The sequence below is a fragment of the Macaca nemestrina genome, chromosome 20 (assembly GCF_043159975.1).
Source record: "Macaca nemestrina isolate mMacNem1 chromosome 20, mMacNem.hap1, whole genome shotgun sequence".
In the NCBI taxonomy this organism is placed as follows: domain Eukaryota; kingdom Metazoa; phylum Chordata; class Mammalia; order Primates; family Cercopithecidae; genus Macaca; species Macaca nemestrina.
The window spans coordinates 66,965,154-66,989,668 of NC_092144.1; the positions used below are offsets into that span (position 1 = coordinate 66,965,154).

General features: G+C 43.2%; 1 protein-coding gene across 10 annotated transcripts in view; it reads right to left on the bottom strand.

The window, feature by feature from the left end:
* Positions 1-667: 667 nt before the first annotated feature.
* Positions 668-24,515, bottom strand: part of LOC105488112 (paternally expressed 3) — a 48,149-nt gene continuing 24,301 nt past the window's right edge. For 4 of the 10 annotated variants that reach the window (XM_071088075.1, XM_011751882.2, XM_011751886.2 and 1 more), the window contains 7 exons: positions 15,473-15,635; positions 14,803-14,892; positions 13,968-14,051; positions 12,547-12,650; positions 9,489-9,591; positions 8,321-8,413; positions 668-8,153 (listed from right to left, as the gene is read on the bottom strand). In XM_071088075.1, the coding sequence (XP_070944176.1) occupies positions 4,246-8,153; positions 8,321-8,413; positions 9,489-9,591; positions 12,547-12,650; positions 13,968-14,051; positions 14,803-14,892; positions 15,473-15,488 (4,398 nt within the window). In that variant the 5' untranslated portion in view covers positions 15,489-15,635 and the 3' untranslated portion in view covers positions 668-4,245. Of the gene's footprint in view, positions 8,154-8,320; positions 8,414-9,488; positions 9,592-12,546; positions 12,651-13,967; positions 14,052-14,802; positions 14,893-15,472; positions 15,723-17,591; positions 17,668-24,515 lie in introns of all 10 variants that reach the window. The other 6 variants (XM_071088077.1, XM_011751887.2, XM_071088076.1 and 3 more) reach the window with 3 other exon arrangements.

Genomic DNA, 24,515 nt, shown 5'->3' on the forward strand with positions numbered 1-24,515 from the left:
TGGAATCGGGGACACAGCAGTCGCAAATTGGGTATGGTGCCACCCACTGTGGTCGTCAACAGCGTTCCAGTTAGCAAGTTGGTTGAAAAGCTCTGATCACTATGGAATCACAGCCATGTTTAAAAATTACTATCAGGGATGACAACCTGCTGAATTGCATGGGATGTTTCTGGTGGGGAAGTCAGGTTAAAGTATGGTTAATGAACTTGGGGGAAAACCGGTACCAAAATGACCCACTCAGGATAATTACCTTTTAACCTCAGGCAAGAGTCAGGAATAAACACCTGAGATTATATAATATAGTATTAACACTTTTATGTTAAGGGTTTATTATTTTCTGTGATTTTTTTTATGTTTGAGACAATCTCACATTTCCAATTAAAAATGCCCACTCAAGTAACTAAGATGTACTTGTGCTCATTATCAAGTTTAAAAACATTGTTGGAACGTATGTTTTAGTTTCATAAGGGCAGTTACAAATGTGACATCAGACAGTATTTTTAAATCCCTTAGAAGTAATCATTGAAATAGATAATACTTAAAAATAGAATAAGATTTGTAAACCAAAACTTTTAGGCTTAAGGAGGGACTAAGTTTTTGGATTTATAACTCTAACAAAAGAACATATTTAACAACCCCAAACACAAAACAGACAAAAGAGACTGGCAAATATTTATTTTTAACTTTATTTTTATTGTTGACACTATTACAGATAGATAGAACGACCACAACCATATTAACAAACCAAAAACCTGTGCACAGAAACAAGATGAAGAAAATATATCAAGATGTTAACCACAGTCTTTGGATGGTGAAATCATGGGTGAGGTTCTCTTCTACATTTCTGTAACTTCGAAGTTTCTATAATGAACACATATTTCATATATAATGGAAATATATGTAATAAAGGCGGACTACCAAAACACTAGAATGATGAAGACCTTTCAAGAAAACCGAGACAAAATAACCATAATCCCACAACAACTACACAACTATTTCTTGTTTTCCATCTTTCTTCCCATCTTTGACACTTATGCATACTTATCATTAACACCCTAATAATCACAGACTAGTGCACAGATCAAGATGTTAACAGTAATTGTTGTTGGGTGTTGGGAATATGAGTGAATTTTCTTTACTGAATTTCCAAACTTTTCTATGAGTATGTATTATATTTGTAATGGAAAAATACATACATAAAATTTATTACCAAGACACCAAAGATTATTTAAGGAATTTGAGACAAAATATTTAACCAAGTTCCCACAACGACAACACTATTTTAGCTATTTTCCACATCTTTTCATTTTAGACTTTATGCACACATATTTAACAGTGTTATAATCACAAACTTGTGCACTGAAACAAGACGGAGGAAATAGATCAAGATGTTAGCAGTAGTTGTTGGGTGTTGGGAATATAGGTAATTTTTAAAAATAATTTACTGTATTTTCTAATTTTTCCTCTGGGTATGTATTATGCACACAATGGAGACATACATAATACACTGTTATCAGGACATTATTATAGGGAACATTTGAAAAAATTAAGGTGAAAGTATTTAACCATAATTCCACAAAGGTAACGTAACAAGCTATTTTGAATATACATTTTGACACAGTTATAATCATAAACCTGTGCACAGAAACAAGCATAAACAAGATAGAGGAGACTATATCTGTCTTTGGATGGTGGGAATATGATTTTTTTTCCTCCACTTTTCTGTAATTTCCAAGTGTGTGATAATGAGTTCAAATTATGTTCACAATGGAAATGTGATCATAAACTTTTTAGTAACACTACCATAAAGAACATTCAAGAAATTTAAGAAAATAATGCTCAACTATAAGCCTACAACACCACCACAACAGCTTTTGACTATAAGCATATATTTTTAAACAGTTATAACTGTAGTATAAATATACTTTCATGTCCTGCTCTCTCCACTTAATATTCTGTAAATATATTTCCACGTTGCTACATAACTCGTGATTATCATTTTTAAACAGCTGCATTAAGTGTCCACAGATAGGTTGAAGCAATCATTCTCTTGTTTACCATTTGTTACTACCTTTTCACTAACTTAAGGTTGGAACGGACACCCTTACTTATGGCAAGGTGCTTTCTGAAAAGGGTCTACCACTGCCAACAATGTTAACACCAAGTAACGAACCCACAAAGTTCACCCCGACATCAACATTGATTCTCGTTTCAAGAGTCCTCTTCCCATGTAGTACACCTCACTGCCCCTCAGCTTTCCCGATGTCCGTTCCAACCTCAGGTCTTCCTATGCAGCTAGCTCTCACCTATACCATACCATCAAAGGCTCCTTTTCCAAACTGCTCAGGACACCCCACTCAATTCCTTCTCAGCAACCTGGACTTCCACAGTTCTTGCCTCTGGTGTTTTCTTCTGTCTGTCTCCTCTCCCCTCCTAGATCTGGTGATATATTAGGACTCCCTTCTTTGGCTTACTCATTTCTGCTTCTAGCTCTCTGCTCTACAATCTTCCTAAATGTTGACACTCCCTGCATCTTTGACATACTTCCAAGCCCTAATCCTGCAGATCCAGAAGAGTAAGATTCAGACACATTTCCCCCAGTGGGTATTTTAATTTTGCTTGTTCAAATGATCTACACTTACATTTTGCAAATCTTTTTTTTTTTAATTTTTTAAATTTTAAATTTTTTTTTCCAGCCAACTCAAGGCCAAAAAAAAAAAAAAAAAAAAAATCTCTTAATATAGTTATTATGCAAGGGTAGGGGAAGCAAAGGAGCACAGGTAGTCCACAGAATAGGACACAGGAAACCTCAAGCTGTGAGGTCAATTTGTGATTAAAAGGAATACTAAGATTAGATGAACGCGACACTCAGAAATACTCTAGGAGAGCCGAAAAAGAAGGAACAGATGTTAACAAAACAAATTAAGGCTGCTGGGGAACCTGAGTCCATGTTAAGCTTGGGTTGACTGTAAAGAAAGCAATTTTTTTTTTTTTTAATGCAAGTTAGACATGGAGTTAGAGGGTCAGATAAATAACGAAGAGAATTAAGTTAGCGATAGAAAGATCTAAGGATACTAGCTCCTGGGCACCTAGGGTGCAAACTGACTTGTGGCAGCATAGGCTGGTGCTGCAAAGGGGACCCAAGCCATGTTGCTACTTGTCACTTAAGGCAGGAAGCGCACAAAGGAAGTGATGAAAGGTCATTAGCCTGCATCATTATTTACAGCATGAGAGCCTCTCCTACGGTTCTCAACCTTCATTAGGCACTACTGTGATCTAGTGATGGTTGTAACCCATTCTTTAAAGGCAAAGATGTAAGATTTACAGGGAAAAGCTTCGGGTTTTATCAATTCACTATCATCAAACACATACTGAGTTGGTTTAAAAAAAAAAAAAATCCAGAAAACAAACTTGTAATATTTTTGCATGACAACCACTTCAACAAACGTAACGATGTGGGAACCAATCAATTTGGGTCACAAAAAGTCAATCCGTATATTGTAAAGCCTTACACAGTATTAGGTTCCAAAGTGATGGTGCAGATGAAATGGCTGCAGAAAGAAGCTAAAGTACTTCTCTTTTCAAACAGCAAAGAGTAAAAGACATGTTATCTATCATGCCCACACCTTCACAAGACTGTTCAAGGGTAAGAAACAAAACAATTACTCGAAAAAGATACTGACAGGGTTCAAATAATGCACAATAAATCTTTCTTGGGATCTAAGACACTTACAAATATATTCAAATTTGTTGCTCTCTTCCTCCTCCAAAAAAAAAAAAAAAAAAAAAAAAAATTCAGAGTACCAGGTAAGGTACCTCTGTAAACTGTAACTGTATATCATATTAAATCCAAATCTATGTGATCACTGTTCTGCCATAATTTGCTATTTTATATACACCTCAGGAAACACTATATATACATTACACAAGTGTCATTTACAGTTGGTTTGGGCAACCTTTGTAGTATGGAATACTCATAGGGTTTTCTCAATCTGGTTACTTGGAAAGGTAAGATGTGTGCTGTGGCTTTCCCACATGCAGACACTGTCATCTGAAGGGGAAAGCTTAAGACTGGAATCTCCACATTCATTCTCTTTTCAATATGAGTTTGGAGATGTTAAGTCAGGTGTGTAACACACTAAGGTTAAGTCTCCTACTGACATTATCATGGATTGGTTTGAATTCTCTGTGGTTTGGTAAGGGTCAAGTCCTAGGTGAAGGTTTTCTAACCTTTACCCCATGCCCTCAGCCAGTATGGGTATTCTGGTGTCTGGCGAGGGACAGGCGGTCACTAAAGAGCTGCCCACAGACGTCACATTTGAAGTACTTCTCATCAGCTTGATTGGCACCACCTGTGCTGGTGCTGGCATGTTCGATGTAGCCTGAGCACTCCCCAAAGGCATTTGCAGGCTCAAATATGATCATGCTGGCATGAGTTTTCAGGTGCTCACCGAATGCTGTGCTGGAAGTGAAGGTTTCTGTGCATTCATGGCAATCATAGTATGGTTCTTCTACCTGAATCTCTTCATCTTCAGCTTCTTCTGGGTCTTCAATTCCCACACCGTCAGGCTCGTCGGCATCTCCCTCTGGCTCTTCAGCTCTTTCTTCTGGGTCTTCAATCCCTGCACCATCTGGTTCATCGGCATCCCCATTTGGCTGCTCGGCCTCTCCATTCGGCTGTTCAGCCTCTCCATTGGGCTCTGCAGCCTCTCCATCTGGCCCTTCAGCCTCTCCGTTTGGCTCAGCCGCCTCCACCTCTGGCTCGGCAGCCTCCACTTCCGGCTCGGCAGCCTCCACTTCTGGCTCGGCAGCCTCTACATTTGACCCCTGAATCCTCAGAACTACTTGTGGAACGTGGACATTGGCTTCAACTTCCTGGGCTGCTGCTGCTGCGGCTGCAGCTGCTGCTTCATCATCATCATCATCATCTTCCAGATGAAGCTCCTTATGTTTAGTGAGGACTGTGCTATGAATAAAGGACTTTCCACAATCCTTGCATTCATAGAATGGTATAGCTCCTTTGAGGGGCTCAGTAAGAAATGAGGTGTGAGTATAGGTGGTCCCATACTCATAAGGCTCATTCTTATGAAGAGTTACATGATCTGCAAGTTCTGCTGGGTTGATGAAAGCCTCTCCACAGATTGCACATTCAAAGACTCTCTCTTCGGTCTGACTTCTCTGAAACTCAGTGAGGGCTAAGCCTGGAATGATAGCTTCCTCAGCCATCTGGCTCTGCTCCAGTAAATCATCTTCCCTGTGAAGTCTCATATGCTCATTAAGGGCAGAGCTATGAATGAAGCCTTGTCCACACAAAAGGCATCGAATGGCCGACCCAGCAAGAGCAGGATTCCTCTCTGCGGCACGATTCCTCCGTGGCTTCATGGGCAAGAGGGCAATAAAACCATCATCACACCCCTTCATGGAATACAACTGGTCTTGTTCATGGATTCTCTGATGCTCGAAAAGGAATGAGCTATGAATAAAAGATTCCCCACACTTTGGACATTCATACAGCTGCTCTCCAGTGTAATCTCTCTGATACTCGCTGACGGAATGGGTGTGAATTACAGAATGTGTGTACTCCCGACTGTCAACCAGGCACTTCCTGCTGTGGACTTTCTGATGGTCTGTGAGGTCTGTGAGATCCACAAAGCCCAGGCCACAGTCCTCACATTCATAGATTGCGTTATCAGGGTCATCCTTCTGCAGGTCTTCCATGTCTGAGCCTTGAATGACAGGGTCTTCAATTGTCTCCTGACCATGGGTCTCCTCGCCGTAGGTCTCCTCGCCGTGGGTCTCCTCGCTATAGGTCTCCTCCCCACGGATCTTCTCACCTTGAGACTCCTTACCATGAGACTTCTCTTGGTCATAGATTTTCTGGTATGTGTTCAGGTCTTTGCTGGTAGCAAAAAATTGTCTGAATTCCTTAAATTTGTTCCACGCTTGCTCTTTAGCATACTGCTCTTGGGCATAACTTGTTTGAGGGTCAGTAGGGGCCAGGCTGCGAATGACAGACCATTCGTAGTTTCTGCTTCCAGAGGGCTTCTCTCTATCATGAATCTTCTGGTGCTCAGTGAGGTCAGAGATACGCCCAAAGCACTCCCCACACTCCTGACATTCATAGAGCATCCCTCGAGGGCGAAATGTTTGTTCACCAAAAGGTAGAGAGTGAATTACAGAGGTCTCATTGCTCCTATGCTCAATGTATTTCTTTTTAGCACGAGCCTTCTGGTATTCACGGACATTTGAGCTGGGAACAGAGAATTCACCATCCTTCTTAAATTCACCAGATCCCTCTCCAGGAACACTTTTCTGAGGTCTGGCATGGGATACACTCTGTATGACAGAGTCTCCATAGTTGTGATCCTTACTGCCCCCTTCACAAGGGTTCTCTCTGGCAGGAATCTTCTGTCGCTTATCATTAAGGTCTGAGATATAAATGGAGCATTCTCCCTTCTCATTAGATTCCACCAATTCATTTCCACTGTGACTTCTTGGAGGTTTGGAAGTCACTAAGCTATGGATAACAGACCTACTGTATTCCCTTCCTTCAGACGTGTTCCCTCCAGCACGAACTCTCTGATGGTTGATAGCATCGAAGCTCTGAATAGTAGACTCTGCCGTTACTTTTGGTTTACTGGGCCCCGCTACACTGTGACTTTTCTGAGCTTCCACAGAGGCTAAGCTATGAATAACAGACCTCTCATATGATTTCCTTTCATAGACATTTTCCTTAGTGGGAATCTTCTGGTTTTCATAGGGGTTAGAGCTAATGGTGAATGCCTTCTCATCCTCATCACTTTCAGGAGGTCGTGTTATAGTATGACTCTTCTGAGATTCAGTGAAGGGTCCACTATGAATGACAGATTTCTCGTACCCTCTGCCTTCAAAGAGGTTCTTTCGAGAATGAATTTTCTGATGCTCACTGAGCTCTGAGCTTTGCATGAAGGCATCCCGGCCATCTGTAAAGTCATAGAGCTTCTCCTTATTGTAAGTCTTCTGACGCCTTTTAAGGGACTGACCAGGAATAAAGGTTTCCTCACATACCTTACCCTTATTTTCAAATGGGTTCCCTCTAGTATGGATTTTCTGATGTTCTTTCAGGGATGAGCTATGAAGGAAAGTCTCCCCACACACCTTACATTCGTACATTTTCTCTTTACCATACATTTTCTGAAACTCATTAAGGGTTGGGCTGGGCCTAAAGGTTTCCCCGCGCTCACGATCACGTTCACGCTCATTATCTTTGTCATCCCCAAAGTGGATTTTCTGGTGCTCAATCAGGGCAGAACTATGAAGGAAGGTTTCCTTACACACCCTGCACTCATAGAATTTGTCTTTGCCATATATTTTCTGAAGCTCACTAAAGGTTGGGCTAGGCATGAAGGCCTCCTCACACTCCTGATTCTTACATTCCACAGGATATTCTCTAGCATGAATTTTCCGATGTTCAGCCAAGGCGGCACTCTTATTGAAGGTCTCTCCACAGTCCTTACATTCAAAACGTTTCCCTCCAACCTGACTTTTCTGAACTTCACTGACAGCCACACTGTGAATAAAGGACTCACCATACTCATAGAGGTTCTCTCTAGTATGCATGATCTGGTGCTCAACAAATTCTGAGATGACACTGAACGACCTCCCACACTCATCACATACATATGGCATTGCCCCAAAATCAATTGGCTGCGACTCAGTAAACGACGGGGAGCTGAGGCTGCTCAGGTTGCTCATGCTCACGGCTTTTCTCATCTCACTACCACATTCAAAGGGCTTCTTCCTGGGACAGCCTTTTTGATCATGAATCGAGCCCTTCCCATCCGTGTCAAAATGATAGCGCCTCTTTCTTTCCAGAACTCTCTTTCTGGAAACAAGGGTTGAATTAAACCTAAAGCCTCCCCTAAATGCATTCCCTTCATAAACCCTCTGCTGGATCACTGACTCCCTCTTGTGCAATGAAACGTCCTTCCAGTTAGCATCTGACATTCTGGGGAATCTCTGTGACTGGTCGCTTGACTCCCTTGCTCTTCCCGATTTGGAACTGCGCGACACATCCTTGATGAATTTTTCCATTATCACTCCGTGGGAAGACTCATCTTCACAAATCCCCCGCCGGTGGGTTGATTTTTTGGCTTCAGGCATAGTTTTTAGACCTGGAAAGAAACCCTAAATGTAAATACTCCCTAGTCCCCACAGGAAGGACAGTGGGACTTGGAGGGGTGCACCCTTCTGTGATGTTTACGAATGCAAAGTGTAGAAGGTTCCTTGATAGCATCTTACTGGCTGTGTGGCTCCTCTGTGGGATGTGACTCCTGCTTACCTCGACTGGTGCTTGGGTAGGCACTTCTCTTGGATCTTGATGAGTGGCCCTGCGTCATGTGGGAGTGGCCATCGTCTTCAGCAAGCTGCACTCCTGGTCACAAGGACAATATGGTGCCTCAAATTCAAGTTGAGGACCAAGACTCATCCCCATAAATTGATCTTCATCTTTCACTGAGCCTCTAAATATGAGGTGGCCCACATCTGATTCCTTGGATGTCAGAAGACATTTGCTGTCTCATTTCCCTACTATCTATTCCCTAATCCATTGTAATCTGCAAGTAATTCTTCTGACTCCACTCAGAAATGTGCACAAAGACCTCACATGTCCCTGAAATCAGTGCATTGTCTTTTAGTCTTCACCTTCTTGTAACCACTTTTTTTTTTTTTTTTTTTTGAGACGGAGTCTCGCTCTGTCACCCAGGCTGGGGTGCAGTGGCCAGATCTCAGCTCACTGCAAGCTCCACCTCCCAGGTTTACGCCATTCTCCTGCCTCAGCCTCCCAAGTAGCTGGGACCACAGGCGCCCGCCACCTCGCCCGGCTAGTATTTTGTATTTTTTAGTAGAGACGGGGTTTCACCATGTTAGCCAGGATGGTCTCAATCTCCTGACCTCGTGATCCGCCCGTCTCAGCCTCCCAAAGTGCTGGGATTACAGGCTTGAGCCACCGTGCCCGGCCCTTGTAACCACTTTTTAAGTCCTCTTTTTCACTGGCCTTCTTCCTCTTACCTCACGACTGCTCTTCCTCCACCCGCTCCCTCGAGGCCCCATGGCCTTATAGACCTGCAGGACAGCCAACTGCCCACTACCAACTTAGGCTAGATGTCTTCCAGGAAAGTCCACATGGGAACTCAGGATTCCATCCTGAATGTCTACTTAAAAACCTCCAGTGCTACCGCTCTGGAAAAAGGTATCAACTCTTGTGGCAAGAAGCATCTCCCTGCTTGTCCCCACCCTGTACAATATATCTTTACCCAAAGCCAGAGGCATTTCTTAAAAATACACATTTCATCATTTACTCCCTCATTTGAAATCTTTCATAGATTTCTTACTACCCTTGAAGTCCAAATATATTAATGTGTCGGACTCTAACATCCAGCTTAAAAAGGAGCAAGATGACAAAATGCTCCAATGACTGGACTGGGAGTGACTGAGAAGCAGCTGCTTACCCAGGGAGAGCAGCTTCCTGTAGTTTTCCATGTTGTCCTGGATTGTGTTGTGAGGTTTCCTGTCCTCAGTGAGGTCTACCACATTTTGGTATGATTCAGCATCCTAAAACAGCAAACACAGACCTCTCAATGGAGTCTGTCCCCACCGATATCCAAAGACAGAATAATGTTGGCGACATGGGAGCTACATATATGAAGTTATATAGTAAGTGCTCACGGTATTGGGGTTCTGAGTGATCCAAGTCAAGTGTTACTAGGGGCCTACGTCGTACCTACCTTGGTGCTACACTCTGAGGCAGATCCCAAAGACGCATGACACATATTCCTTGCCCTCATGCAGCTTATAATTTGGTTGGAGAGAAAAGACTCATGAAACAATTAGAGAACAATAAACAATAAATTGGGGTACAGATAATAAGTGCTAAACGGGTTTTGTAGAGGGACAGTTCAGGATGGGCCTGAACAGTGTGCAAAGGTTTGTGGAGGGCAGGTGGGGCCTTAAGTAGTGGGTAAGGTTATGATACATAGAGAAAGGGATTGGTGGGAAAACTTAAACAGACTAAATATCAAACAGGCATGGAGTACTCAGGGAACAGAAAGAAGACACACACATTCAGGCAGACATCTGGTCAGGATGTGACTTAAACCTCCCTCCTGGTTTCTCCATGGCATAGCACGGCTATACTGAGGGAGTTTCCAGTTTGCAGAATTTCCAAATAACCCAGGAATAACTGTAAGCCCTGAGGGCATTTTTATAATTGCCTTTTCTGTTTTAATGGACATTTACCTAAAAAGGAATTTAAAAATTCCTCGAATTACTCAGGAGAACCTTCTACCAGGATCCTAAAGGACCTTTGCTTATTGCCAGAGGGCCGACTAGAACACTACTGGTTTCAGGGAGTCATGGTTCCAGGAAGAATGGCACTGAGGCTGGAGAGAGACTTGAGGAGGGAGACGGTGCTATGGGAAGCCCACAGGCTTTGGAGCTGGACAGAGATCTGGGTCAAAGGAGGATCGCACCAATTATGAGCTGTGCAACCTTGGGAACAGAAATCTTTTTGAACCTTTCTTTCAGGTTCTTCACCTGTAAAATGGGGAGAAGTGCATTTATCTGCTTTGCAATACTGTGGGTGAGGATTTTCGGCAATGTGATGTGTTGCTTAAATATTAAGAAAAATTATGTAAAGGAAATACATATGTTTTGATATTAAATCCACCATAGTTCTATTGCTGGGAAAAGGCATGGAGCAACATGAAAAATGTAGCAAAAAAGAGGGTTTGCTGAATAAGGTATATATCAAGAAAACAAAGAGGTACGGGCATCTGGGTTTAAGAGGGAAGCCTTATTTATGCACTGCCTGTGTCCTGCCACAAAAAAGCAAAAACAACGACAAAAACTAAGTAGGGCAAGGAAACAAAGTAGAGCTTCACAGATAAAATTCTTTTCTCACATGAAAGAAAAAGCACACTTTGGTTTGAAATTAAAATCTAGGCAAGTAGGCAGCCCTACATTGGTTGTTCACTTTGTGTTTGTAATCAACAATGACATCTTAATGTATACAAACTGCAATCAAGTTCAACGGAAGAGATGCTGTTCTGAAAACAATGCTAGTATGGCACAATGTAATTTTCACAACATGATCCATACATGTGAACAATTAAGAGATTTACACATGATGCTAAAAGATGAGAGAATTTTCTGTTTTGTACACCTCCAAAACGTAATTTGTCATTTGCTGCTGGGGTTACTACTATACTGCATCAGTAGGAATCAGTAGCTTCCAGACTTTTGATTATGCAGACATGGGGCTTGGATGCCAATTCTTCACAGATTGTCAAGGAAGGGCATTTAAAAAGCAAAACAAGACAAAGCCCAACTACCAGGATACCAATGGCCAGGCCCACACATGCCTGCAGCCTTCTTCCTGTATCCCAGTCACTTGGCCCTTTGTTTAGTTCCTATCCCACAACTTTAGCTGAGCTCTCCCTAATGCCTGGGGTCCCCTCCCACAACACCTGACCCAGTCTGCTCCTTGCTCTAGACGGCAACTGTTAATGCCTCCAAGACATTTCCCTTCAATCCAAATCAAGGCCCTTGTTACAATTTCTTGTTAACTCTCTATTTTTCCTTGAGGGCACTGAGAACGATTAGCAGTTATATACAACATTTATGTCAATATTTATTTGTGCAACTGTCAAAAGCTTCTCAGGGCAGGGCCCCTCTCTGTGTTGCTCACTGCTGTGCCCCCCAGGGCCTAGGCCTGCTATCTGACATGGGGCAGGCACTGATACATAAAGGAAAGCAAGGTTCAGCCCAATGGCTCCTCCCTTCTTTGAGTCCAGTCAGTGCTGGGGTCTTCCTCCACACTCCACCATGTCTAAGTGACCCCTTTCCTCCTTCCTAAAAAACAAGCTCAAGTCCCACCTTTTTTTTCCCTTCATGAATCTCCCTGGCACATGCTGCCTCTTCAACCACAACTGCCATAACATTTAATGGTATGCCTACCATGTGCCAGGTACTTTATGTATGTGTATGAGTGACTTTTCACAGCAGCTCTGGGAGCAATCACCATACTCATTTTACAGATGAGGAAACGGAAATTCAGCTTAGTTGAGTAAATGGCCCAAGGCCAGCTAGCAAGTGGCAGAGCCAGGCTTTGAACCCAGCTCTTGTCAGCTCCAGAGCCTTTGCTCTCCCTGGCCAGTCTACTCTGCAGACCCACAGCTTTCCTGGCTCCCTCTTGAGGACCAGAAACATCTCCAGAGTCACTCTGCTTCCCCGGCCCTGTAGGGAACGGCAATGTGACCAACCTACCAAGTGACACACATGCTGAGGGGCAGTAGCTCCTCTGACCACATGAACGACACCGACAGCCAGCAGCAGCCTGGGCTACTTGTCACCTATGGGATGGGCCTGGGCTCTTCCTGGAGGGCTGGGGCTGTCACCCCAGGTGGGACTCTAGGGGCAGATAAATAAACACACCATCCGAGGAAAGAAAGGCATCTCTGCCACGAAATGAAGATGGCCTTTCTAGAAAGAGAGGAAACCTGAGCATACCTGAGATCGGGACTCGTAAGCCCTGGAGTCCCTGTCATCATCTCTTTCCATTTCAAAGCTTGTTTTCGCCATCACAGGAAGGGAAAGATCCCGCTGAGGCATCCCTGGGAAGAGAAAAGGCATCAACAAGAAGCAGGGCCCAGTCCATCCTGCAGGTCCCAGGTTTGTCCTACTCAACTGTGAAGCCGGCTGGGGTGTGAGTGTATAACAGCAAGTGCCTTTCTCTTCTCTGTACTCTGTGGCAGCCTCTGAGGAGTCCCATAAAACCAGTGGCCCTACAAAAACCCAGACCCAGAGCAGGGCCAGGGACCCTGCCTCATCCTTCTGCTCCCAGTCTCGCAGGTGGTTCAGATTGTGCCCAAGCTGTGTGGGTCCAGTGCAGTGTCCACTAGCCTCATCCTTCGGGCACAACCTCTGGGTCTCCCCAGCTGCAATGTGTGACAGGGAGATGGCATCAAGAGACCGTCCCACAGGGTCATGTCTCTGAACAATGCCTAATGTGTTGTGAACCATCACTAAATGTCACTCACTCCTGATATCCTTCTCCTGATCAATTTTAGGGGTGCCCTGCTGCCCAGAGCAGTGCTCTTCAAGTCCAGGAAGAAGAGGAAATGATTTCCAGCAGTATGGACACCAACACCACATTGGTGTGATGATTGATTCCCTTTCAAATCTCAGGCCTGGTGCTCAGATGTGGCACTGCACTTTCCTAACACTGCAAGAAGTCATTGCAGACATTCCTAGTTAACAACATTGTTAAAATGTGTTTTTCATTCTGCTTTCTGCCTATGGCACTTTATACTAGTTTTCAATTTTTTTTTTTTTTTTTTTTTGGAGACGGAGTCTCGCTCTATTGCTCAGGCTGGAGTGCAGTGGTGTGATCTCGGCTCACTGCAAACTCCACCTCCTGGGTTCACGCCATTCTCCTGCCTCAGCCTCCTGGGTAGCTGGGACTACAGGGGCCCGCCACTGCGCCCAGCTAATTTTTTTGTATTTTTTGTAGAGACGGCGTTTCACCATGTTAGCCAGGATGGTCTTGATCTCCTGACCTCGTGATCTGCCTGCCTCAGCCTCCCAAAGTGCTGGGATTACAGGCGTGAGCCACTGCGCCTGGCCTAGTTTTCAATTTTTAGAGTAGCATAATCTTTCATATAGAAACTTCTAGCTTTTTTTAAAAAATGCACCAGCTTAAGAACACTGAGCAAATAGTTCAGATGGCAACAGGTCTATGTGGTGAAACCTGTGCTGGTGTCACTGAGTGGAACTTCACAAATAGGAGGCTCAGACTAAACTTTTGGGGAAGCAGAATATACTCCAAATGGAGCAGCAGAAACTTTTGAGGCCCTGGCACTTTCCCCTTCAACCTATGCACAGCACATGCTCTATATCTCCTACTGAGAAAGAAAGTGGTTAAGACTCACTGCTTCTTGGGTTCCTGGTGTAGGACCAGCGGTCTCGTGGCTCCATGTCTCTGCTTCTGCCCCTCCGGTCCCAGTCCCGGTCACCTGAGCGGGTGAGACATTCCAGTGGTTAACAAAGCACTTCGACACACCTGTTTTCCCTGCATGTGCACAAACACCCCTCTGGAAAGAGATGCTACCCTCTTCCCACAAGGAATGTATCCAAAACAGAGAGCTCCAGATTCCCAGGCTCATCTGGCCCCTTCTTTATCATATACCCACAACATGGTTTCTGCAGGCTTTGCGCAAGTGGGGCTTGCTTCCAAGCAAGTTCCAAAGCTCAGTCCAGTAGCTAACCCCCACTTCAAACTCTTTGCTGGCTTCCCACTTCCTAAGGGGCTGAGTCCACATTCAGGAGAATGGATTGCAGACCGTCTACTGTCTGGCAGCCAATCTTAAAGTGCATGTCATTCTACCACAAAAAAACACAAAACCCAAGAAAACAACACACACACCCTCCCTGAAAGCAGTGCTCCCTATAAAAGCTCACTGAAGCATCTTTAATGAACCTTCCTGGGGAGGCTGGGGTACAGCTGGAAGCAGCCTGTTGCAAATTCCAAATAGCTTTAAATATTTTATCGTTGAATAAAATGAAACTAAGTATTTAAGGTGTCTGTTTAGATATAAAAATATCTCATTATGCCATCAATTACTTTACCCTCTCCTCAGATCTCTGAGTGAAGCTGACCACCTGGGGATGGCGGGGCATCTTCATGGAGGCCCCGACCCACCGTGTCTCCACCTGGAAGCATCTGGCAGCGCCTGCCCACAGCTGACCCAGGGGATGAGTACTCACCACTGAAAGAACGGACTGAGTGAGGTGGTGAGGACTCTCCTCTGTCCCGGGCCATGTCGTCGTCACTGGTCATGTCACTGCTGTTGTCGTCTGAGAGGACACCCATCACCTGGTTACTATCGACCTGGTTACTATCTCTGGCCCATATTCTCACAGTAGTTCCCCCCAATCCCTGAGCTGCATCTCCCTGTCACACACACACACGGTTGGAGTGACCTGATCCTAACATTGTTGAGCTCAAAACCCTTTAGTGGCTTCCAACCACTCCTGACATACTAAAAACTGTGGGCTGTGAGCACCCCGACCTCACCCCCAGACACAAAAAGCCAGAAGGCAATCTCCTAGCATGCCACACCAAAAGGGCAGGAGCCGTAAGACGTTTTCTCCCTTCCACAGAGGTGTCTCCTTTCCCTCTCCCGACTCAGGATGGTGGTTCTGCGCCAGGGCAGTTTTGGCTGCCAGGGGATACCTGGGCATGTGCGGGGACAATTGTGGTGGTCACACCCAGAAAATCATGATGCGGTTCAATTCCACAGTACACGGGACACCCCCACCGCTGCCCAGGACGGAGAACAATCCAGCCCAGACCATGTTGGAAGTGTGGAGGCTGAGAGCCGCAGGGCGCGCCTGAGGCCTGCACTGACCACCATCACCCCATGGAGACTCTTACCTTCCGGTTGGTACATCTCCTTGTAATTCTCCAGCAGAGTGATGAGTTTCTCACAGTTCTCTGGCTTTTTTGCTCGCACCCAAGGCTTGAGCTTTTCAGGGATGATGGTCAGGCACTGCTCAAGGACCAAGGGCTCGATGGTCTCCTTAGTGCGAGTCTCCGGCTGCAACCAATCAAGGCAGAGGTTTCGGAGTTTGACCAGGGTCTTCCGAGGCCCAACAAATTCCACGTAGATTATGTTCCGAAACCTCTGATGAAAAAACTGAGAGTCAGTTGGACCTTCTCCTATGACGACATCCGGCTCCTTAGTCAAGTCACTGTCTAGCTCATACAGATTTGGGGCCCAGGACTTCTTAGGTGTGGTGGCAGACAAGTGCTTTGGAGGCAGCGTTTCTCTAAGTAAAATTTTCACTGGAGGAACCAAACATGAGTCAACGGGAAAGACGCGGCAGCCCCTGACCGTCAGTGCTCAGGGACCTGTAGATCGTAAGGAGATATACACATGTCCCAGAAGTTGAGGACCAGGCAGCAGTGAAGGCCACCCTACCAGGGGCATCAACAATGCTTTGGGATATGGGAGTCGCCAGGAAATAGACAAACAACTGCACAAAGTTGGCCTCAGCACAGCACTTAAAAGCACGACCCCTGGGCTTCACATAGACCTACTCTTGAGGAGTTAGGTCTGCTACTAACTTGTTAGGTGACTGTGGGCAACTTGTCTAATGCCCTAGAGTCTGTCTCTGTAATCTGAGAAATGAGAATAACAGCACCTCCATCCCCTTCAGAATTGTGAAGCTGAAATAAACTAAGATACCTAAAAAGACTTAACTGCCCAATGCAAGGCACAAGAGAAGTGTTCAAGGCCCTAGCCAGTACTACAATCAGATGTCAGCACATTTATTAGCAAAAATGAAAAGGGAAGTAGGAGCTGGGGCAAATCCTCCCCTAACATTTCTTCCCTTAACACAATCATTAAAACACAGTATACAACATGTAAAAAATGGAAGACCACTCAAAAATATTAAAAGTACTCAACTCTAAGTAACATGACATTATTCGCTCAGACAGTGACAAGTGACCACTGAGCCTCTTGATGCTACTGCATGTTCTTTTGCCCTTCATCAATCTCATCAAAGATCTCATCTGTCTAAAAGAATCGGCTTTCTGTTTTGACATTCCTTTCTTACTGTTTCTTTACCTAGTTCATTTATTTCCTTGTCTTTATTTTATTATCTGCCTCCTTCCATTTTTTAAACTTTTGAGATTGGATATAAACGTAAAGATTTTCAATCTCTCCTCTTTTTTACGTAACCAAGTAAAGCTATACGTTTCCCTTAAAGCATTTTTGCTATCATTTACGTTTTATTACGTATTTTTATGACTTGTCAGCACAACTGGTGCAACTAAGTAGGGCAATATGGGAAAGAAATCGAGGTCTGGGAGCATAAACTACCTACTGGCTTTACTTCCAGAGAAGAAAAAAAAAACATATGCAACAAAAATTTTCTCCCTTTGTTTTAAAAGGAAAGCAAGTTTAAATTTTTTAATTTAAAAAAGTCTAAAGGAAAACTGAAGGTGTTTCCATTATTCAGAGTCTCAATTAGACATTATCACTTGGAAATTAATGTGGTAACTGAGGTAAACTCATGTTTACTCGTCTCAGTGATGGGCTCCCACTTCCCTCACTATGCAAACTGCCTTCCCGCGCTCTCTCTTGTAAGTTATCCCATGGAGCTTGGGCACCATCCAGTGCAAATGCCTTGATCCTGAAGACCTTAGCGACTGGACTATATTCCCTTGCTGCCCTTCTCCATAGGACTGAGACACCACAGACAGCACAACATAGATAATGCTCTGCTGGGCAGAAGAATCCCAAAGCAAGGGAAGGCAGCAGGCCAGAGAGTCCAGGCTCCAGATGATTGGTGTGACATTTCAGACATGGTCTCTCTAACCCAGGAAAGGCCAAGAGCAGAGGTCTGTGCCTGTGAGGGAGACAGGCAAGGACACACGGCCCAACTCTGCTACGTGGCAGACAGGCTCAGGAGAACACTCTGGTACCTGAGATGATACTAGCCCTCATCCTCAGGCAACAAAACAGCCTCAGATGATATGTAATCACCTGTCTGGGAACAGGATCCTTTCTGGAACTTCAGACCAAGCAGTTATCCACAGGAAGAGAGTCAAAACACAGGTACCTGCAGACGTTTTAAAGGAAGAAATACATAGACTAAGAATATGAAAGACATATAGAAGGAGTGTCAGAGAATTAACTCCCCAGATGACTGGGGACTCAAATAGCACTGGGGTGATGCCTTCTATACCTTCAGGGAAAGGTCATTCCCATGCTATACCAACCATGCCAGACAGGAGAAATAAAACGCTTTCAAACTGTCTTTATGAAACCAGAACAAGTCAAAAACGCAAGGCAAAGATATCACTAAGAAACCACGAACTAAACTCACGAAAGCAGAAATAAAAGTCTTAATGCTGCTATTTTTGAACATTATTCTATGGAGTTCTACCCAATTACAATAAGACAAGAAAAACACATCTGAGGCACAAAGAGATAAAACTAACATTCCCTTACGTAAGATCTATATACGTATATATGCTTCTATATTATGTGAATTTCTCTCCCCAAAAGACATGAATTGAAGCATAAAGTATTCTAGGTAAAAGCTATATATCAGAATGGTAGACTTATAGAGTTCAACAGGAAATCAACATTTTTTTTTTTTGAAGAAAATACAAATAGCTGAATCTGACTCAAGAAGCAGAGAAAAATATGACCACTAGGGAAGAAATCTAAAAAGCTGAAATAATGTAAAGAGCAACTTCCCAAATAAACTTTCTGTGAATAAAATATTTACCATGCTATAAAAACCATTCCAGAGCACAGAAAAGAGATGGAGGACTTCCTACAATTAATTATGTGACCACTTGAATGCCCACATGAATCTTGTCACAAGGTGGATGCCAACTTCTGTGCCAAAACAACAACAACAACAACAAAAAAACACATTGCTTTTCCTCAAGAAATTCAGGATTAGAGTAAACATACACAATCTTCATTTAACATGCTCAAGATTTTCAGACCAGGCCAATAGAACTTGGCCCTCGGTTAACAGAGCCATTGAAAAATTGAAGTTATTTTTTTAACAGAAAAACCTAAAAAAAAAAAAAAAAATCAGACCTGAGCAACTTCCCACCATGGCAGCAGAAATTCATTTGGGAGTAAAGAAAGGGCTTTGGAAACAAAACAATCAATCATAAAGCTGGGCAACATATGTTTGTATGCGCGGGAAGACATAGGCACTCATATACTGCTTGTGGCAATGCAGATTTTAACAAAATTAGAAGTGCACATATCCTCCCTCTCCTATAAATTCTACTTCTACGCATTTACCTCAGAGATATGTAATGGCCTATGTGCAAGAATATATTCACTGAAGTGTTGTTAATAGACAAGATATGTTATGTTCATACAATGAATTACTGTAAAACCCTTTAAAACAAGGCAACCTTAAATAAATGAATATGAGATGATCTCTAACATAGTTAAGTGCAAAACCGGACACAGTGCTGTATATAGCATTCCAGGAAACTAAAAACAGATGTGCTTACACAGACGGTTTCTAGAAGGATATATAAGATGTATATAGCATTCTAAGAAACTAAAAACAGATGTACTTACACAGATGGTTTCTAGAAGGATATATAAAATGTATATAGCATTCCAAGAAACTAAAAACAGATGTGCTTACACAGACGGTTTCTAGAAGGATATATAAGAGACTATTAATGATGACTAATAGCAGTTGCCTCTGGGTAAGGGAACTAGGGGCCAGGAAAGGGAGGGCAACTTACTTTTTCACTGTATATTCTCCCTTTGTTTTTTGTTTTTATTTTTATTTTACCATGAGCATGTATTACCTAGTCAAAAAAATAAATTCAAAGTTAAAACAATAAACAAAACTATTAGTAGAGGCCTTTAGAGGTTGTGCTACCCACGGAGTGGGTGCAGGCAGCCGTAACATCTTTACACTGGTGCCGAGCCCAGGCTCTTCTCCCCTCCCCTCCCCTTCACCATCCATCCGCAGCTTGAATCCATGGTCATACCCTAACCTGGCCATTTGCAGGGGACATGAGAAAGTCAATTTAGAAAACCCCAAAGAATCAACTTTGAAACCTCTTAGATCCAATAAATACTTATGATATTGCAGTTGCAATCTGAATATACCCCTCAATTATACCCATCAACTGTCAGTACATAAATACAATGCCATCCCCTATCTTGGCAATTCCACTTCTGAAATCTAACTCACAGACCCATCTGCCCATGTGCACAAAGACATACGGTTCAAAAGTGTGTTCACAGAAGCACTGTTTACAACAGCAGAGAACAGGAACAGTCAGGTAAATGCTCAAGCATAATTCCAGTGGCAGAGACCACTGAAAGGCCACCACGTGGGACACAGGAAAATAAAGATGGGCCCAACTTTTCTGCACTATAAAAACCAAAGTAAAAACAAAGCAAAAAGTGAGGGGGAAAGTATTTTATAACATAGATGACAGTTAATATTTGAAATGTAAAAGGTTTTTGGCATTAGGGAAAATAGCCCAATATGAAAATAAACAACACTAATACACAGAGTTCATAAAATTAGTGATAATAAAGGCCGCTTACTTAACATCAGAAATCAAAGAAATGTAAAATATTACAATAAACATTTTCTTGACCTGTCGAATGGGCACATGTTTAAAAGATGAAAATTTTTGCTAGTGAGGGTGTAGAGAAGCTGGCTGGTGCAGGCATGAACCACATTTCTGGACCCCATTTTGGCCACTGTTTAAAGCTACTAAAAAAACCACCTACTTCTTTTGAACCAGCAATTCTCCATTTAAGAACAAATATAGCCAAGTAGATAAAATGTTAATAAGAAAAAAAAAAAAAGCTAAAACGTCAGCTGCAGCTGGGTGCGGTGGCTCACGCCTGTAATCCCAGCACTTTGGGAGGCTGAGGCGGGTGGATCACCTGAGGTCAGGAGTTCGAGAACAGCCTGGCCAACATGGTGAAACCCCGTCTCTACTAAAAATACAAAAATTAGCTGGGCGTGGTGGCAGTAATCCCAGCTACTCGGGAGGCTGAGGCAGGAGAATCACTTGGACCCAGGAGGTGGAGGTTGCAGTGAGCCAAAATTGCACCATTGCGCTCCAGCCTGCACAACAGAGCTAGACTCCATCTCAAAAAACAACAACAACAACAACAACAACAAACAAAGTCAGCTGCACACTATGTTTTAACCTTTGTATGTACAGCTAATTTCTGGTTTGTAAAAGGTAAAACCTCGAGCACAAAATAATGGCAGGTAACACATTTTATACATGGAATGGTGGGAAGGGACGAGCACGACTGACAGGGAAACAAACGTGTTCTGTTGTGTTACTGCTATGTAACCACAGTCCTAACACAAGTCACATTAGAGCAACCCAGAGCCAAAGGCAGGAAGAGGAAGTGCTGGTCAGCCTTCTCCTGCAGGGCCACCTGACACAAGGTGGGCCATATGCAATTAGGTTAGCTGCCTTCCTGGCCGCGTGACCCAACCCTTAGCTTTGGATTCACCCCATCCTCTACTTGCCGCCCAAAGGGCAACTAGCAATGGGGCCAGATGCTGAATTTGCACCTGCCAGGGCCACATACTTACCTTACCCTGCCTGGGGAAGATCAGATCCCAGGTGACCTTCTGTGACAGCGAGTCTGGCCATCAAAAGCATAACTGCTCTACCCACTCGGCCCCCACTTCCCCAGGCCAGCTTCTCCATGGCAACAGCCACGCCTACCACTGAAGAAAACAGAAGATATGTGTTTGCAGGTGCTGAGAGGAAGAAAGGTCTAAAGGCTTGTCTGATGCTATCAAATGAAACATTAAGGCTGAGGAGTTAGTCTGCCCGAGGATGGCCTAAACGGGCCATCAGTAAAAATGTAGCCTATTAATCAGAGCTGTGCTTGAAAATGTATGAATCCAACAGAACAACAGAGCACCTGTATTTATACCCCACTGCAAGGCCCCATGGGCAAGGACTCTGCTACCTTTTTCATCTCTGTATTTTTATAGGTGTTCAATAAACATTTGCACATAGATGCAAAAACATTTGATAAACCCAATCTAACAAAGTCCAAATAATAGCCCATGATCTTGAAAGGCTATTCCAGGAATACAAGGAGGATGTCCCATAAGGGTAAACTGTTATACAAAGGATGAAAGGGGAAGGGGAGCCCATGAGCAGTATTTCAAGTTAAAAAAATTTGCAAACTTCAACAGCCTTTCCTCATAAGTTCTTAGCAGAGTAAACGCAGGAGACCATCTAAGCATAATACTTATCTCAAAGAAATGCAAACAAGCATGTTATTAAACCCTAAAGGTGTTCCTCTGGAAGTGGGGACAAGGAAGGGACAGCTACATCACAACTACAATTTAACATGACTCTGGAAGTCCTAGCTAGTGCAACTGAAGAAAAAAGTATAAATATGGGGACAGCATTATTTTGAACTACAAAACCTTATGAGTAAATACAGCAAGAGAAATAATTCCCATTAATAGCAAAACAAATAAATAAATCTCCATAAATCAGTTTAACAAAGTTATCTGCAACTTCAAACAAAATTTCAAAAGTTTACAGAGGAACACAAAAATTAGCCAGGGGTGGTGGCATGCGCCTGTAATCCAAACTACTCGAGAGGTTGATGCAGGGGGAGCCCTGGGAGCAGGAGGGTGCAGTGGGCTAAGATCATGCCCCTGCATTCCAGCCTGGGTGACAGAACTAGACCACATCACCAAAAAAAAAAAAAAAAATTACAGAAGGGCAATAAGTCTGAAATAAATACATGAAGACATGTGTATCACATTTTAAAAGTTCCTTTTTATTTTGAGGTGGGGAGTTTTGACAAACCGATAATCCAGTTCTTCTGGAAGAATACATGTACACGAATATCAAGACAACCGTGCATAAGGCCTATATGGAGTGGGAGGTGGTTTGTCTGTAAAATGACTCCAACACATGAAAATAAAGTGTTTTTTCCCACAAGGATATAAGCACAAGGACAAATATACCACTGGGACATAACAGAGTCCAGAATTCAACTGTGTGAAAGTCTATAGACACATGGGGACTTAATGTATAATAAAGGACTGGAAAATGACTCCTTATTTAAATACAAACTAGGAACTTTCTTACAACTACATGGCAAAGGGTAACTTTAACAAAAAGGCCATGACAGGACCGCTGACACTTCAGTGTTTGGTTACTCAAGCATGCATTTCTAGAATTAGAGTTGGCCTTTGACGTTAGGAAAGGCCAATATAACCACTGCTGGCACAGAGCATCCCCTAAGAAATTAGGTATTTCAACTACACATTTCTGGAAAGCTAAGGCCACTAGGGCCAATGACAAACATACTTTGTTCTAAGTAAGTTACTGCACCCAAAAAACCAGCATCCCTCCTGAGTTTTCATTAAACAAGGAATGAAAACAAAGTATTTAGCAAAATGTTACATAACCATTAAGTCGTGTTGTCAAGAAATGTTACAGCTTTATTTTCTGATTATAAAAATAAAACACAGCACTACATTCAGGTTTTGACAAACCTGAATTGCAAATATGGTGAATTGCAAAACATTCACCATAGAAACTGCAAGCCACACCTTCTGATTAAGTTTGTTGCTATTAATAAATCTTAAAATCTATACATATGTTGTTCTTACTGCAAACATTCCCACTTATGTGTACACAGAGAATGATAGTGTCCACACAATGGAATATAATGCAATTTTCAGAAAGCAAAGCTATAGATGGAGACCTTGAGTGTGAAATGTTTGATAAATGGCATGATCTCATGTATGTAAAAAAGAGTTAAACATATGGTAGTACATACAAACTAAACTACATACAAACTAAACTGGAAGAAAACTCACATACACTTGTACTGACTATTTATAAAATAGGGGAAATCTATCGGAATAAATGATTAACAATAACAAGTCTCTGTTTCTTTTTCCAGCTCTATTTAAAATGTTATTTTAACTTCCCAATCAGGAAAAAAACTAAATATAAAAATGAAGTAAATTCAATGACTGTTTCCTAGGGGGTTTGTTTTCCTTCCTGCCCAGCTTGTTGCAGCACATCAGGCCCTCCCCTTTCCCTGCTGGGGTCCCCATAATACAATCTCCCTCTGACCCTTAAGCACTCCCACCGAGGGTACCCTGTGGTCACCATCTGTACCTCCCCTCTCCAGTGACTGTACCATGGAGGGGCTAGTAGGCATTAGGCTCCACACCCAAATCCTCACTTCACTGACAGCTGTCTAGCCATCATATGGCTCAAGACTGAACTCTGGCCACAGGGCAAATCCATCTCCTTCCTGACTTGAAGGTGGGCTCCCACACACCCCTCATTACTAAAGCTTCCACATCTCCCTCTGCTCTCTCTTCAGAGCAGGACTCAGTGTTAAGTAGTAGCCAACTGCAGTTAGCAGCACACAAGGGCTAGCTGACTCTGGGCCAGGGGACAAAGAAAGGTCACCAACTTCAAGGGGAGGGAGGAGAGGCGCCAAGTGATGGGGCCACTGATAGAGGATCCCTCTACACAGCCAGGCAGGAAGAGTGCTTCTGGGAATCTCGCATTCTTTGATCTCCAAAGGATCTGTTCTTTAGATATCTACACATGAAACCTCTCTGTATACAGAATAAGCTTGGCGCTGCCTGCTGTAAGACAGCACTGCCAATTGAAGTCTGGATGGTGGTACTGATGCCATTCTTTGGATATTTTATGACACTTTACTTCTATTCCATTAAAATGAGTAGAAATTAAAAGCATGGATCTCACAATTAATATAATACATAATAAAGATGAAACTCATCAGGCATCCTTGCCATTAAGTCGGGGAAGATCTATGGCTTTAATCAGAGAAATGATGGGTCAGTGTTCAACTGAGCAGGGAAGAGCTTAATTAAAGAACACATCATGCACTAGAAAGCATCTGGGA